The 17,059-nt window shown below is 49.7% G+C and overlaps 1 protein-coding gene across 9 annotated transcripts in view; it reads right to left on the bottom strand.

Annotated features, from left to right (window-relative positions):
* Window positions 1-371: 371 nt before the first annotated feature.
* Window positions 372-17,059, bottom strand: part of Mtss1 (MTSS I-BAR domain containing 1) — a 141,998-nt gene continuing 125,310 nt past the window's right edge. Inside the window, exons 7-16 of one of the 9 annotated variants that reach the window (XM_055626728.1) lie at window positions 13,337-13,494; window positions 12,110-12,217; window positions 10,454-10,551; window positions 8,316-8,526; window positions 5,179-5,298; window positions 4,227-4,421; window positions 2,887-3,060; window positions 2,347-2,554; window positions 791-1,144; window positions 372-682 (exon numbers count right to left, since the gene is read on the bottom strand). In XM_055626728.1, the coding sequence (XP_055482703.1) occupies window positions 444-682; window positions 791-1,144; window positions 2,347-2,554; window positions 2,887-3,060; window positions 4,227-4,421; window positions 5,179-5,298; window positions 8,316-8,526; window positions 10,454-10,551; window positions 12,110-12,217; window positions 13,337-13,494 (1,865 nt within the window). In that variant the 3' untranslated portion in view covers window positions 372-443. Of the gene's footprint in view, window positions 1,145-2,346; window positions 2,555-2,886; window positions 3,061-4,226; window positions 4,422-5,178; window positions 5,299-8,315; window positions 8,527-10,453; window positions 10,552-12,109; window positions 12,218-13,336; window positions 13,495-17,059 lie in introns of all 9 variants that reach the window. The other 8 variants (XM_055626725.1, XM_055626727.1, XM_055626731.1 and 5 more) reach the window with 8 other exon arrangements.

Here is a 17,059-nt window from a genome sequence, read left to right as displayed (position 1 = left end):
AACTAGACGACTACAGTGCATCTACAAAAGCATGAGGGAGGAAAAAGAACAACTAAGTAAGTAATCCTTTTGTGAAATTACTCTGAGGTTTCCCCGACCCACCCACCCCCTCCCAGTTATGCATTTAAAATTTTACAAAGACTTGTAAAAAAGTTAAATGGAATTTGGCACCTTCAGAAAAATCAAAAGGGAAACTAAGATTAAAATATGCAGAAAGAAACTGTCAAATATTTACAAATTAAAAGATCAGGATTATGTCAATTACATATGTTGCTTTTAATTCTTATCTAAAGATGTTGAATATTTTGCAAAGAGCAGAATTCCGAATTGCCTACAAAAATCTTTTGCTTGATTATAGACTGGAATGGATCTCAGACAAATTAGGTTTTATTAATGAAAGAGTTCATTCCCCATTGGCAGCATTTCCTGGGAACTATGAGAGCCTAAGAGAAGCGAGGGGCTGAGCGATCGTTGGTGGTGGTCTTCTTCAGTTTCACGCCCCTCCGGATGGCATTCAGCATGTCTTCTCCCTGAGGAGTTTCTCTTGGGCTCAGGTCTGCGGGGTCACTCTCCGGAATCGGGCCTGGGGAGACAGTGGCACTTGGGGGGTCCCTTTCCTGGTCTTCAGCCTCGCTCTCTGGAATCGCCTGTCTGTGCTCCTCAAGTATACTGGACTTTGGGCCTGGAAGTGGAGGGTTGACAGACGCTTGGCCACTCCACAAGGAAGAGGGTATGTTGGTGACACCCTGGGGTCCCTCCCCCAAAGATGGAGACTCAGGGCTGTGCTCACCCCGCTCCTCTGGCCCATCTGGAGGGGATGGCAAAACCCCAGGGAGGTCTGGGACAGTTGGGGTCTTGACAGGGATCACTGGTGTCTTGATGGGAATAGGACCAGCTCCGATGGTCCCCCGGCGGACAGAAGGCTTAGTGGAAGGGGTCCGTCGGATGGTCGCAACCCCTGGTGTGACCACAGCAGGTCCGAGGGTGGTGGGAAGGCCAGCAGTTGAGGCTGGACGCTTAGCTTGGAACATCCGCCTGTAAGATTGGCTGATGTCACTGTTCCTTGGAATGGTGGAGGACTTGTCAAACTCCTGCTGCTCTGCCTCCTGGTCACCGCTTACAGAGAAATAATCATAATCTGAAACTGAGGATGGGATTTGATTAGATGGATTCGGGTCCAGGGCAATAGCTCTTCTTTTCCCATGCCATGGCAGGAGGACGGGAATCACACTAGGCAGAGTGCAGAAGGCCTCACCCTCCCCTGCCCTGATGCCGAAACATTGCCTTAGTACCAGGTCCCTGCAGGAGACCTTGCTCTGTTCACTGACGTTCAGTGGAGGGGGGAAGAACCCCAGACTACTGAGCAACAGAGCCGCTGCCAACCACCTCTGGGAGGGATACAGACGGTGAAAGGTGATAAACTTGTCCAGTCCTCTGGTCCAGAATTAAACATGAGAAAACTCACACAGACCAGCGTTGGCCTTACCGTCTGCCTGATAACTAACTGCTCAAGTGAGGGCTAGAGAAGAACGGAGTTCTGAAACCAAAGTACAAAGGCTCATGTGCTCGAACCTGCTTTAAAATGGCACCGTGTGTATTTCAGAGTGACGGGGGAGGGAGGATGCCGGCCGTGAGCACTGCATGGCCACGCAGCTGAACAACAGGTCAGCTGAAACTGGAGGCGTGAGGCTGGATAACTGCTGTTGCAGTGAGGTCCTCTACCGTTTTTAGAGGGGGTTAGTCTACCTCAGCCTCTACGTGCTGGATACAGAGCGTCCCCGCAGTTCTGACTACTGAGGATGTCCAGACTTCGCTGAATGTCCCTGGTGGGAAGGCTTGCCAGTTACAGGTGCCAGAGTGATGTTAACTGGCAGATGCCTGTTTTGCCTACCTTGTGCACATGGTGATGAGGGAGAGAGGCAGGGTGCCGGGAAGCTTTTTCTGGCTAGATTAAGAATTTGTGGACTGAACTTCATTTCTTAAACAGGAGTTGTGTGGGCTGGTCAAGTTACTGAGCTTTGGTGTCCACATTTGTAAAAATGGGTGTAAAATATCTCTCCTGTGTAAGACTGTGAAGGTGAAAGGGTGCTAGGCACAAAGCACCAAGCAAACAAGAAGCTGTTACTAATGGCCCACACCTCGTTTCAGGTCGGAGGGCATCATATACTGATGGCGAGAGATGAGCAAAGTGCTAATGTTCAGGTCATTCTTATGCAGCAGCTAGCTACCAGTCAGCTACCGATCACCGGCCCCAAAGCACCCTCGGATGACAGAGTAAGTCCAAAGCCCATCTGGAGCCAGGAGATACGCTGTGGTAGGCCCGCCGCCGGCTCGCTGCCTCCTCACCTGGAGCCGCCCGGAAAGCCGGACGGCAAGCTGGGCGCCGCGTACCTTGGGAGGGGATGGTATCCTCAGAGCAGCATGGGGTAGTGGTCTGAGTGCTGTAGCCACTGGAGCACTGCAGTGAGTCTCGGCTGCTCCTCTGTGTGTCCAGCTGAAGGCCCCGGGACAGGGCAAGTGCCAGTTCCTCACAGGCCTCCATCTCCTCACCAGGCTGCACGATGGGGGACAGACACACAAGCCACCACGGCCATAAAATTGGAGACCAGAGCTGCCACACATACTGCCTTAGGTGGGACCCCAGATCACGCCTATGAGCACATCAGCTGACTCAGACCTGCGTAGTCCTCATTCCGCAACCAGGGATTTCTACATGTCTTATTCCTACGCAAGGATTCTCTTTTACACACGGTAGAGCTGGGAAGAAGAATGGGGGCCCACTCCTCCAGCTGCTAGGCTATCTGGACCCCCAGTGCTGGCCATGGTTCCCAGTCCCCATCTTGGCCCAATTATGAGCCCAACCGGACACAGAGAACACCATCTCACCCTGGTGGCGGCTGACACAGTCATGCTCCTTGGCCTCTGCGCCTCTTCCGAAGCTGCAGGTGGACCTCCTGTGGTCGTGGCTCCTCCCCCATTGGAGTCTGGCTCGCGCTTCTCTTTGCGGCGCTGGAGGGTGTTCACCATTGGCTGGTCATAGGGTCCTGGCTTTGCCCAGTCCTGAGTAGAACAGTGTGGTCAGGAGCCATGGGCCCCAACCCAGACAGGGGACTGCAGCCACCCACTCACAGCAGCCACACAAGGCAGCTCTGGCAGAGGCTAGCCCCTAGCCCTTCAGCTTGCCCACACTCACTGAGGGCCCCTGAGAACCTTCCCTCTCCTCATCCCTGCCTGAAGATCAAAAACTCTCTCAAAAACCAGGCAGGCAGAAGCCACCTGACAGGTGGCCATCATATACTAAAGCATCAGCCAGGAGAGAGCAAGCCACACCAAGGAGCCAGGTCTGCCCTTCTGCCCAAAGGAACCGCTCTACTACAGCAACTGAAGGACTTGGCTGACCACCAGGGGGCACTAAAGCACCACCAGTCATTCCACGGCTGTGGCATACTCCACTGCTGGGACCAGGATGAGGGGGACTCAAGGCTCTGCAGCAGGTTTTGAGGACTCTAGATGAAGTTATAACCTGCTCAAAATGCTGGCAGCCCAAGGACTGACTTAACATCCTGGAGCCCCAACTGCTCTGGTGGAAATCACTTAAGAGGTTGGTTTTTATATTGAAGCAAACGTGTTTCAATATAAAACAATCAAAAGCAAAGTTCATATACTACTGAGCTATGGCAGGATGATCTGATGCATACTCCATACTCCGGGCTGCGGTTCTGTTACTGCAGCAGAGCTGTCACTAGGGGGACAATGTGGGCATCTGGCCAGAGGATAATCTAGGCTCTGATAAAACACTGCAGATGGCCCAGGAGGGAGTGAGGCCAGCAGGCTCCACCCTGAAGCGGAGCCTGGCTTCACACTCCCTGCAGTGTCCTTATCTCCAGTCCCTAAAGGAAGACTCAGGTGTCTGTTCCATGAGGAAAGTATCTCCAGCTTTTTTTTTTTTTTTTTTTGTGCACCGCCCCCCACCCAGGTGGGGGTTGTCTTCCTGAGGAAGAAGGGTTGTGGGGAAGAAGGCAGAGTGTGAAAGTCAGGGTAGAGTAGAGGAGAGGATGATAGAACAGAAGAGGGGTGAACACAGAAGCAATGAAGGAGGGAGGGAGGGAAGGAAGTGAGGAGGGGAGGAAGAGAGGAAGGAAAGGAAAGGAAGAAGGGAAGGAGGGGGAGGAAGAGGGAGGAAGGGGGGGAAGGAAAGGGTGGGAGAGGAAGGGAGAGACACAAACCTTCCAGCTAGGGATCTGAGATGACGGGAACATGCCGGGCCCAATGGTGTAATAATGAGCGTAGTCAGGAAGGTGGACAGAGGTGACCCGAGGGAGCAGGCGGGAGGCAGGCAGGCAATGAGGGAAGGGGCCTGCACCCACGGGCCCTGCATGGGACTCACTTGATAAACTATAGTGAGAAAACCCATTAGACAACTGGAAATAAAAACAAAAAAGGGAGGAGAAAGGGGAAAAAATTAATATAACAGGATGAGTGTAGAGACACAGATGGCATTGACACTGAGGGCAGGAGGAAACCTGAATATTTACAAATCAAACCAACACTGGTTGCTCTTCTGCCTGTGGATTATGCTCAGTGCAGAGAACATATGGACTTGGCATGGACTTTGAATAGTTTAGAAATTGGCTATTGTCCTTAATTTGCAATGGTCTTGGTGTTTTGATTTTTTTTTTTTTTAAACCAGTGAAGCATAATTTCATTGTGCTAAGGGGTTGGCTCATCTCATTAAGCAAATCAGGATGTTTGGAGGTGTTTTCAAAGGATCTGTTCATTCGAGGTTTCCCAGCAGATTCCACATCAAGCTGAGGGGCCAGGGAGTGCAAACTGAAAGGCAGGAAAGCACATGGCCTTCAATACAGTGAGAGGTCACATCCAACAGGTTTGTGGGATGTTTGGGAAGGAAGGAGGGAGAACGGATGAACACAGACACCTGTTCTAGGAAGGAAGCCTTCACATCTCCAAATTCCCCATACCCCTTTCCTCTCCCCTGCTGACGACACTGGTGGGCAGCCAGGGAGCCTTCCACCTGTTCAAGTCCTATCCCAAAGAGGGCCTGGCTTCTGGTGAGGATCCTGAGTTTCCAGGTTCCTACAGCTGGGATGGCTGTGAGTATTCCAAGGCGGGGCAGACCAGGAAAAATGGCCCACCACGGCTGCGACCCTGGCCAGTCACCTTCTCTGTGGACACCCAGGCGCCCATGGTGGAGCCTGAGCTGACTGAGGTGGGGGAGCTGCACTCGCTCACTGACTGGCAGGTTTCCGATGCTTCTGAGGAGGCCGAGCTGGAGGAGTTCTGCAGCAGGGAGAAGCCACACGAGGGGACCAACACACCAAAGCAAATCAGGGGCCACCGGAAAGCATAATCAAAATAAAGGAAGAAGGACAAGGTGGGAAGGCATACAGACAGGGAGACAGAGACAGACATATACACAGAGGAGGGAGGGATGAGAGAAGCAGAGGGTGAGTTAAGGCTTGTTTTTCACACACACGGTTTTAAGAAAGCCCCTGAAAAGCAACATGAGACCGGGCCAAGCTCTGGCTCTGCTGACATCAACTGGCCCCTGTGCCTGGTAGAGGAATACTGGCTCAACACACTGGACCTCTAGGCAAGGCTCTGTGCTCTTGGGCATATGATAACACGTGCAAGCTCAGGTCCCTGGGGAGGACCTTATAGCACAGGCTCTGTACGTTGTACAGAACTGTCCCTAGGCAGGCAGTGGTTGAATGATGACACAAATGTCTCTAATTCGTAGCTTTTTGGGTCCAGCCCAGCTTCTATTCCATACAGTGGGACCTCCAGTCTAAAGACACACCTGAGGTTCTGAGCAGGGAAGCCCAGCGATCGCTGGTGCACTGCAGGTTGCAGCATCTGGAGAGGACCAGGTGGGGGACCATGTCCCAGTGCTGCTGGCGCTAAGTTTCACGAGACTGCCAGTCTCCTGCCCCTAGCCTGGCTTCTTGAAACCCTGCTGTACTAGGTAGGGACCCTCGCCATTCTGGTCATTGTTAGGCTTCGACCCGAGGTGGTTCAAATGAAAATGGTCTCATAGGCTTGAATATGTTGGACTACTGGGCTCCACTTGGTGAAACTGAGCTGTGTCACTGGATATAGTCTTTGAGGTTTCAAAAGCCCATGCCATTCTCCGTTAGCACCTCTTTCTTCATGCCACCACCTCCTTCCTCCAAGTCCCGCACTGTTACCTGCAACCTCTAGCTTAAGCCCGCCTGCAGCACTCTCATTTGCCTCCTGAGCTGTGCCTGGGCCAAATGTCAAGGAGGCCAAATTCATGCTTCTATCCCTTCTATCTCAAAAGGGTAAAGGAAATGAGTCTTAGCTTCCCAATCTGCAAGGGCAAAGGACCAAATGCATACTCAGTAACTCAGCATCTGGTTGAACTCATGATCAGGAATGTAAAGATTTGGATTGATGCTTTATCTCTACCACTCTCCAGCTGTGCAACTGTGGACCTGAAGCTCTGAGTCCAGTGTTTTTCTCCTTGAGAATGGGATCAGCAGTATCTAACTACAGGGAAGGGTAGGTAGAACCCTTTGGCTGGTGGGATTCAGAAAATGTCTTACAAGTTCCTCTTTACTGTATGATTGCAAGCAGCTATGGTGCCTGAAAACTCCTTTAAGTTCTGCAGAACGCTTTGGCTCATTAAAACCACCCTAAAGGCCAGGGAAGTAAGACAATGGCCAATCATTTACCTGTGAGAGTCCCTGGCTTCCACACACAGCACCAACAAAACACACAGAAAGCCGTGTGTGTGTGTGTGTGTGTGTGTGTGTGTGTGTGTGTGTGTGTGTGTACACGCGAGTGTGTGCGGTATTTGTCTGAGTGTATTTGTGAGAGCCAGAGGTTGATGCTGGTGTCCTCCTCTACTGCTGCCAACCCTGCTTTTTCGAGACAAGGTCTCTCACCACACCCCGAAATCACTGACTGGCCACATTAACTTGCCAGCAGGCCCTGGGATCCACCTGTCTCCACCCTCCCAGTGGTAACTAAGGTGACAGGCATGTGCCACTTCACCTGATGGGTGCTGACGATCCAAATTTGAGTCTCTGTGCTTGAGGGGCAGGTGTTCTACTAACGGAGCCAGCTCCCTGGCCCCAGAAACTCCTCTCTTGAGTACTAGCCAAACAGGTACAGGCTTTCCGGTTTCAGAAACCCCCAGTTTACCATCTTTTGCTTCCCTAGGCATTACCGGAGGCAGAAACCATGCTTGGGCCATCAACAGAAGTATGAAAAGGACAAAAGGCTTTGCTTTTTCAGGAAGGTTATCGGGGTACAATAGGATGTTAATTTTCAATCCATTAGAAACAGACACAGCTATAATGCACATTAGAAGGGCCTTTCAGGAAGCAAAGAGTCTCCCCTCCAGAGCATGTGCACTCAGCTTGGGAACACAGCAGGCTTGGCTTAGTGAAGCACATAACAGGGACAATGGCCTTGGGGCCAGGCCAAAGCACCCCAGCTAAGACAAGCACACTGAAAGGAAATGCCATACCTCAGATGGCTAAAGAATGCTGACGCGCTCTGAATACAAGGTTCTGTACTTGCTAACCTTGGCTGAGCAACAAGGTTCTCTGGCCCAGCCTCCTCTCCCCCAGCAGGTGGCGCTGTGGGATCCAATAGGTCGTGGCACCAATCACTGTGTACCCTGTCCTAATTAACGAGTCGTAAGGCCAGAGGTGACAAACTGGCCTAAGAAACAGGCACCCTGAGGGGCACATACACCAACAACCCACGTGAGATGTACCCAATGCTTGGTCTGGTTCCTGCCTGCTTTGGCAGCAGGGACACTGGACTTGGCGGGGGCCATCCAAACTACAGTAGATGTTGAGTGCTTGTACTCAGTCATACCAAGTTGATTGGCTGATGTACAAACCAACACACATCTTTGCTTCTCCCAGGATCAAAGTGCCAATACAGTTATCCACAGGGGATCTGACAGCCATTCTCACTGGCCACATAACTGCTGGTGTGGAGTAACAGAATCACTATTGATATAGGGTCTCCGCCCCTGGGGAGAACCGGAGATGGTGTGAAGAGGGTGTCCCCATAGTAGAGCGCACCATCACACCAGACTGGACACTACAGGGATGCCAGAGAGTCCCAGTCTCTTTGAGGCTACCAACCTACTTACCAAACCAACACGGCATTTTAACTACTGCTGGATGCTGAGACAGGCTTCCAAGCCCAACTCAGAGCATCTGTCCGTTTGGGGAATATCTTAAACATGAGGATTAAATGACCCATCAATGGTGGGGAGGGAACCCTGTTGCTCTCTGGGCTGAGGGCATCCTTACCTGGTTGGCAGCCTCAGGTGGCATGGGAGAGGGTGACTTGGACTGGAAGGCGTCCTGGGATATGAATCCTGAGTCGTGGGAGGACACGCTGCTCAGCCTCACAGGGGCCTGCTGGGCCAGGTTGGAGCTGCGGTAGCGGTAATGCGAGCTGGGGGAATGCGAGTGGGAGCCGCTGGACCGGGAGTCGCTGCTGTTGACACTGTTCAGGCTGCTATAAAGGACAAGCAGAGGGGACAGGTGTGGAGGGGAGGGGGGCAGTGGTGAGAAGAACGAGGGGGAGAGACAGGAAGGTCCAAGAGAATAGTATCAGCTCCCTAGCCTGGAGAAGTGGTACAAACTCAGGACATGCTGGCAGAGACCACACTGGGCAGGTGAATGAAAGGCTTTGGATGAATAGCAAGAAAGCTGGGTCTCAGACCTCAGAAGTACAATGTAATAGTCGAAGTATACAAACCTTTAAAAGCCAACGAGGTCCAACTCTACCAACAAAGCTGGGGCACTAACACTTGTGATACACAGAGAGAAGTGCGAGTGATCTTATCTGCCTGCAGTAGCCATGACCCTGGGGCAAAACCCACTAAGTCCACAGCATGTGACATGGGCTCACATCCTTTGACAGACTAACTGGGTCCGGAAGACCGGGAGGCCATATAGCTAAACAGCAGTGACAGACATTCTACGCTGATTCTAGCCAAAGCTGGGTTCTGTCCACCAAAGCACTTGGTGTGACCCAGTGTGGGCCCTATGTATTTACAGAGCTGGTGAGCTGACTGTCGGCTTTACTCCTTCATGGGTGTTTCTCCGTGGGCCGGGTGTGACAGCACAGGCAGCTCTCGATGAGGACAGTGTATCAGTGGTAAGGTGCTTACTTCTAGGGTGAACCATTAAGTAGGATGTAGGACAATGGTTCCCACCCTGGAGGTGCTCTGTCTGCATTTCTTCCCTAGGATGAACAGACATGCTCCTATGGAAACCTGAGAGCTGAGTCGAGTCCCGGGTCCAGGCAAGCAGAGATCAAGTGTTTTTACAGAAACAACTGGAGGATGAAGCGTCCAAGCAGACTGGGGAAGCCTCGGAGTCTGCAGACTCATGGCTTCTGTTTTGAAGGATGCGTTAGGGGAACGCACCATGTTGGCTGGCCTATGCTCGGGTGACTTGCAGTGATCCATCAGACAGGGGAGAGTGACAGAGGAAACAAACAGCTGCAGAGGATGTAGGAACTACGGGGGGACAGACTCGGGGATTCCAGCCAGAAGACGGCAGTTGAGGACTAAAAGGAAAGCTCCTGTCAGTGCAACTGAACAAGGCTGTGAGGAGAAGGCGGTGTGTGCACTAATGAAACAAAAAAGGATTTCCCTCTGTCTCACACAAACACAGCGCCCATGTGGGCGGCAAGAAACCAAAGCAGCAACTTCGGGGAAGACGTCAAGACACAGCCTCTTCCTTGGAACTGCCTGCCACACGTACCACAAGCTCCAGAGAGAAAGGAAACACCGGAGGCTAGTGGGAGCCACCTCCCTAACAGACTGAGATGAGCCCCTGCTCCTTCCCCTCCAGGCCACCTCACAGCCAGCTGGCTTTGCAAGTCAGGTCAGATGATCAGCAGCAGGTGCACCGCACCAAGGCAGGAAGTGACTGATGTCTGATGGTGCTTCCACCTTTGAAGAACAGAACAAACTTTCCCCCTCAGCGGGCCAAGAACAGCTGCCTTGTGAATCTAGTAATGGTCCTATAGGTCCCAGGACCCTTCCAAAGGGCTCTGTATCCATAAATAACAGTGGGCAGTGTGTGGGTGCTGGAGAGGAAAACACAACCACCAAACAATAACTGCATGGACTTTAAGACTACAGAGATGTGGGGTAAAGCATGGCTTGAAGCCATTGTGACTCCTGTTTCAGCTACTGTTGAATCAACTTCTTTAAAAAAAAAAAAAAAAAAAAAAAAAAGGTCAACCCTGGGCTTGCTGGTGGAACACTTGTGGGGTGGGGTGGGCAGACAGACAGCCTAAAAAGTGAGAACATTCTTTGCCTTACTACTTCCCGCTTCAAATGGGCTCCCTTTGCCGATAAAGCCCGGCCCCTGGTCATCTTCACTTTAAGATGTCTTGGAAAGCATCAGGAGACCAAGGTTTCACTTACCTGCAGACGCTTGACTTTCTGGACATGGTAGTGCTGGGGGAAGAGGGTGGCGTCTGATATGACCAACTATAATCAGAACCTTTCAAGTCCAGAATCACCTAAAGGGACAGAGCAGATGGGTAATGGTGGAGGGGGCAGGGCTTCACCCACACATCTGGTGAAATCAAAACGCTGCCCGCACAGGGATGGAATTAAAAGAGAAAATGCATGTTTCAGCCATGCTACCCATCCTCCAATGTCACAGTCGTTCTAAGACAAGCAGGAAACTGGAGTTAATGGGGAGGGGGAGTCAGAAGAGGAAAAGCATGAAACACCAGGAGAAAGAGGTAATTACTGCAACAGATTAACAACTCCTGAAAGCTATTTTTACCGTAGGCTAAAACCAGCAGCATTTTCAGCCTGGAGCTCCATAAAGAGAATAATGGTTTGGGGGCTTGCTGGCTGCACTTTTAACCACTTGATGTTCCGCAGTCACCTGTGTCCTATTTGGCCAGAGCCAGAAGCACGAAAACCTCACAGACTCAAGACTAAGCCTGTTGCCATTATTTCTGTTTGTCTCCCTTGTGACAAAGAGGCATTGAGTGTATAATCTTACCTCTTGCTCACTTTAAGAGGCACTCCACTAACGTCTACTTATTGAGTCAACAGACAGAAAACCACAAAGCTTCCAAATTTGCCTTCTGAGCTGGCTGTCCAAGCAGACCATGAGAACGCATGCATGCGAAGCACCCAGAACAGCCTGTGATTCATCAGTTGTTCCCCCAGACATGTCTCTTCCCACTTGATACAGTATTAATGTCACAAATGAGTAAAGCATTTTAAAATACGCCATCCTTTCCCCAGATGGGAAAAGCTGTCATGAATGACTTGATTAGCTCCAGGGAGGATTGCAAACCATGACGACGGAATGACAAGATGTCAGGTTCCTTTGCTAGCTCATGCCTGAAGAGTGGGTGAGCACAGGATCTGGTCTTGGATCACTTGACTCAAGTCCTGGCCTCCCCACTTAGTAGAGTGGTGGCCTGGGTTAAGAGTCTTCGTCTCTCAGTACCTCGCATCTTTCCCTACAAAATGCGTGTAACAGTGAAGATGAACTAAAGTAGTTCATGTTGGGTTTCAGACCTGGCCACCCAGATTATCCCAGAATCCCTCAGTCCCTACCTGTTGCAGGGTATGGCTAGCATATGCCACCCTCTGCCCTGAACTTTTCAGCCCAGGGGCTGGGCTTCCCCTCCCCCAGAGGCTCTTCCCTATATAATCCAGACATTTCGCATTCGAGCTCTCTCCCTTCCTCTCCCTCTCTCCATATGGTCTTTCTTTCTCTCCCTAGTCTCCCTGACTGTGCAGCAACTTCTTTGCCCTTGTTCCTTGGGACTGGTGAACCTGACTAAGAGCTACCACGAATAAACCTGCTTTCATATGCCTAATTCAGCTTGAACTGGCTTGCTTCATGGGCAGAGAAAACCTGAGTCCACACAAAGGATGCCAATATAGCATAACCCCGTGGCTGGAAACAGTGACTGCCACATGTGATATTGTGAAGAACATGACAATATACCGCTATAATTTCAGGTACAATAGATGTCACAGGGACGACCAGAGCCCTGAATTCCGTACCTTTGACTTGTCCCTGACTGCTTGGTCCACAGTTCCTACCTGTTCACTTGAGGAGGGCAGTTTGTGGGGGTCCATGGTCAGGCTCTTTAGGTCTTCCGATATGGTCTGCAGGTGGGTGATCTCCCCTAACATGGAGATCTCTTCCTCCTAAAGGGGACAATTCATGGACATCATCACGTGGATTCCCTCAATTTCTTGTTCCAACCGCTTCTTTCTGGGTCACTGCATGACCTTTTAACCTTTCATGAAAGGCATATGAGACAGGAATCTAAGGTGATATATGTACTTTGTTTTTGGAAAGAGAAAGGGAAAAGGAAGTCATAGAGTGACCTGTGTGTTGGGGCAGCAGAGCCTCCTCCCAGTGCCTGGGCACTTCCAGGCCCATAGCTTCCTGGTCTGCACATGTGCTTTCAGGGACCGACATGACTCGGGGATGTTTGGGTCTACGGCTCTGTGTGACAGTACAAGTATGTCCAGTAGAGCTAACTGTCCCCCTTTCTTGGCCCCTGTCCCACTTAATAACCGGAAAGTGGGGTGGAAGCAGGGACTGTGAACATTTTGGTCACCTTCCCAAGTACCAGCAGGCACTGCAGGCCCAGGTTCAGAGCGAGGAAACGCCTCAATTCTGAGATCCCTCCAGCATGGAGCCTCTGGCAGCCTCCAAGAACGGCTGCTGCAAACTCAACTGCAGCATGCACACGAATTCCTTAGAAAGTAAGCGAGAGCTGGACCACCAGGATGCTTCCTGGGCCTTACGACACAGATGCACTGGGCCCCAGGCTTAGAGCTTCACATAGAACGGGTCTAGAGTGGGCCTCAATGTTCCTATCCAGTTGACAGGCTCTGCTGACCTGGAACTCCACTTTAAGAACCTTTAAATATGCTTTTGTTTGTTTTCTGCAACGGGGAGAGGCGGGAGTGTTGAGAACAACTCTCCCTCCGTGGCTCCAGGTATCCCAGACTTTGCTATGTAACCCCAGCTTGCCTAATATTCACAGCAATCCTTGTGGATCAGTCCCCGCAGTGCCAGGATTACAGGCTTGTGCCACCATGCCCAGACCTCCTTAACTCGCTGGAGAAATCAAGTAGGACAGGTGTTGCTAAGAATTGTGAATGAGGAGTGGGCCACATGGACGTCAGCACCTTGCTGAGAATCTGGTGTATGGACATGTTTCTGCCATTGTGATTGCTGACAGCGCTAGGCTGCCAGGGGACGCCCCTCCACACCACGCAGACCAAGCCTTCTGGAGCTTTCCATCAACTTACAATCACTGGCCGGAGCATAGAGATGAAGGTGCAGAATCGGCCCCGCTCTTCAATCAGCGCTTTGCGCACGGCCTGCTTTTCTGTTTCTTCCAATAGGAGATATTTATCATTGACATCCTGGAGAGCGCTGTCCAATTGAGGCTGGATGTCGCCTCTCCCTGTGAACAGAACAAGGCCGTACGGTCAGCTTCTAGAACAATACTCCCTTCTCTCCTTACTAGAGACTAAGGTACCCTTTTCCAGGACTTAAAAATGTTGCTTATTCATGGCTTCCAAAAGGCTGAAAGAAAATGGCTGCTTTTCTAGGGGCATATCCTTCCAATTTCCAACATATGAATGCTTATTTGTGACTGAGGAGCATCTTCTACGGTGACTTCCTGGCTTGCACTCTTGCCTTGTGCAACCCTGCAGAGCCCAGTGCCAGCAAACCCTCAGGACACACAGCAACAGCATTCTTTTCTTCAGAGCATCTTGAGGAGGCTCAAGATGAGGAGCAAGGTGAGAGGCTAGGGATGTTTCCAAAAATGGATACAAGCTGGCTTTGTCAGGTCTACCTCAATTAAAGAGCCTCTGTTTGGGCAAAAGTTTCAGTTCCTGAAGACAAAGGTGGGTTATTCAGCTCCTGGCCCTGGGACATAGAAATCTTTGGCAGTTCATCTAACATCCTAACGAAGGGCTTCAACACCCTTCCTGTAGAAGGAGCCTGGTAACCAGATGTCTATAGTTAGGTCTTTGCTGGTGACAAAATGAAAGACAAAGCTACACTGAGCAGAGCCCAGATTATTTACTTATTTGAACATACCCCAGACCCTACTTAACCAAAGAGAATAGAAAAGGAATAACTATCTGTGTAAATAAAGTTTTACTAGAATACAGGCAGATCTACTCATTAACATACTGTCTGCATCCTCTCCAGCTGCCTATGTGGCCCAGAGACCAAGAATATTTGGCCTTTTGCTGCACTAGAAAATAAATGTGAGCAGGAAGGTACTAAGTCCAAAGGAGCAGCTAATGTAGATCTGACCTGTTGATGGGGACACCAGGGTCACACACAGAACACCAGCTCTTAATCTTCCATATCATACTTTCGGCAAATCAGGTTTAGCTGCACCCAAGCCAGAGAAAGAATTTCTAAGCTCCTTCAGGGCATGGTTTAGCCCTCAGAGTATCAACATGTGTATAAAGCAAGCCTTCCTAAGTACTTGCTTCATAATTTAAAAAACAGATGGAACTGGAAGGGGCTTCAAGGTTTAGCCTATATGTTTGTGTTGAGGAGGAGATCAAAGCTCAGAGAAGTTAAAGGATTCATCCACGGTAGAGATCGGGGGTAGGGCCCACACAGCCTGACTCCCTGAGCAGTCCTCCTGTCCTCTCTGTCCACTGTCTCGGGCTGAATGAGTCAGCTGCCATGTAGAAAACTGCTGGACCAATTGTCAAAGCTGCCTCCTTACAGACAATGTGTAGAACAGTAAATGTACTGCATCATTCAGTGCAAAGAGAGACAGGTCAGGGAAGCCTGCCTTGGCTATAGGAATAGATCCTGTCCATTTTCTCATGACCAGATGAGAATGGTGAACGTAGACCAACAAGTTTAACAGAACTTCATAAAACTCCAGACTTCATAAATTCCTAGAGAAAATATCCACACTTTAGTAAGGAAGAGCAATTTGTACGGGAAAGTCCTAATTTAGTACATAACGGGCAAATCACATAGTCAAAGCCCACCCTTGGAAATGCTTTGGATGAGCAGTAAGCTCAACACCCAATTCTGCATATAAATAACCCTCACTAGCTCAAAGTACGTACAAACCATGCATAGTACCTAAGAACATAAGTGGCTGCTACCAACGATCACCTTCTCCACAAAACCTGCTTCTTGAGAAATTTCCAATATTCACGGGGTGACCCAGCCTTCCACTAAGTCACTACCCATCCCTCCAGAGAATCCTTTATGTCTTTAATGTCTTCATTCAGCATGAAGGGCACCAGCCATACATACGACCTGTGCCCTGGAACTACTGGTCTCAAGGGTAGTGAAGCATCGCCTATGCTCTGCTGGGATGTTCCACGAGCAAGCTCGCTCTCTCTGGTGGATGTCTACCCTGCTGGGGCCTGACTCCAGGAGGAAAAGCAGGACCCGTCAACGCCCTGACAACTATGGATTCCCTGTTCACTGTGAAATGCTGACCTGTGTGAACAAGCCCATGCGTGCTGAGTGTCTCTATCACACAACCCCGCTGACAGCCAAGCGCTGGCGCTTTTGAACACCTGTTCTTTCTCTCTAGGCCGTAGGACAACGCGGCCCAGGGCAGGGATGGGGGTAGTGCTTCCTCAGTCACTCGGGCTCTTCTCTGCTTTCTTAATAGCCAAACACACCAGACCAGAAAATTCTTAACTTGGGGGTAGGGACATGAGGTGGGAAGAGCTGGAGCATGCTGGAACAGAGAATAGATCTATGTGTGATTTTTGGCCAAACAGGCTGGGAATATTTTGATTACAGGGAAAAAAAAATTCTAATTTTTTTAAAGATATATTTATTTTAATTGTATGAGGATTTTGCCAGCATGTATTTTGTGCAATACCCGTTTAAGCCAGAAGAGGGCTTCGGAACCCCCGGAACCAGAGTTCCTCTTCCTGGTTACTGGTGTGCCTTGTGCTGACCTACCTCTCCAGCATCTACAGAAGAAAAACTTTAAATAACAGACTAGGGGTGGGGAGATGGCTCAGTAATCAAAGTGCTTGTCTCACAAGCAAGAGGATCGGAGTTCAAATCTCAAGCAAGCCACATCAATGGTGGGTATGCAGAGCAGCCCACCTTAGTCCCAGCCTCAGAAGCTGGAGACAGGATCCTGAGCGAGCTGACTAGTGAGACTACCCTTGTGGACTAGCTCTGCCTCTGACTGAAGGGACCTGCTTCAAAAGAGCACGGCGGGAGAGCAATCAGAGTCCCGAAGTCAACCTCTAGCCTCTAGCCTCTACATACATGCATGTATACATGCATGCATACATACACACCCACACAAAGGAAAAAGTCTACAATCCTAAGATAAACTGCATCTTGACTTCCCACATGCAAGTCGTAAACGTGTCTATTTGTAATTAGTAACAGCCTTTTGTTCTGGGTGTGATGGTGTGGGCCTGTAGTCCTGGCACTCAGGAGTGTAAGGCAGAAAGATCGTGAGTTTAAGGACAACCTGGGTTACATACTAAGACCCTGTCTCAAAAAACAAAAAACCAAAACAAACAAAAACATATGAGAAGAAGAAAATACAATATGCTTTAAAAATAATGTATGTACCTAAGAAAGGAGAGTGAGCATATATGATCAAATGGTTGTGTGTGTGTGTGTATATGATTATTGTGAATTTATTTTAAATATCTATTGTGTTATAATTAGAGGACTTTAAAATTACAGCATTCTAAAATAAGTATAAGCTATAAAGATTGCTCTAATTATGGTTATAGTGGGAACATTTCTATTTAGGCTATAGCATACTAAAACACAATGATTATTTTTTTCCCACTTCTCTAACACACCATATAATTATATTTATTTTGCACACACACAGTATATATTAAACATTTACTTACATGTAAAGCACTGCTGAAGGAATTGTTTCAGCCCCAGTTGAACACACCGATTTTAAGATTCATCTTGGAGCTCCACAAATTCTCAACGGCACTAGTGCTGACCTGACTATACCTATCTCTTGGTATCCCCAG

This window comes from Psammomys obesus, unplaced genomic scaffold, assembly GCF_907164565.1.
Source record: "Psammomys obesus unplaced genomic scaffold, mPsaObe1.curated_primary_1811, whole genome shotgun sequence".
Lineage (NCBI taxonomy): Eukaryota > Metazoa > Chordata > Mammalia > Rodentia > Muridae > Psammomys > Psammomys obesus.
This window is presented reverse-complemented; position numbering and strand designations above follow the sequence as displayed.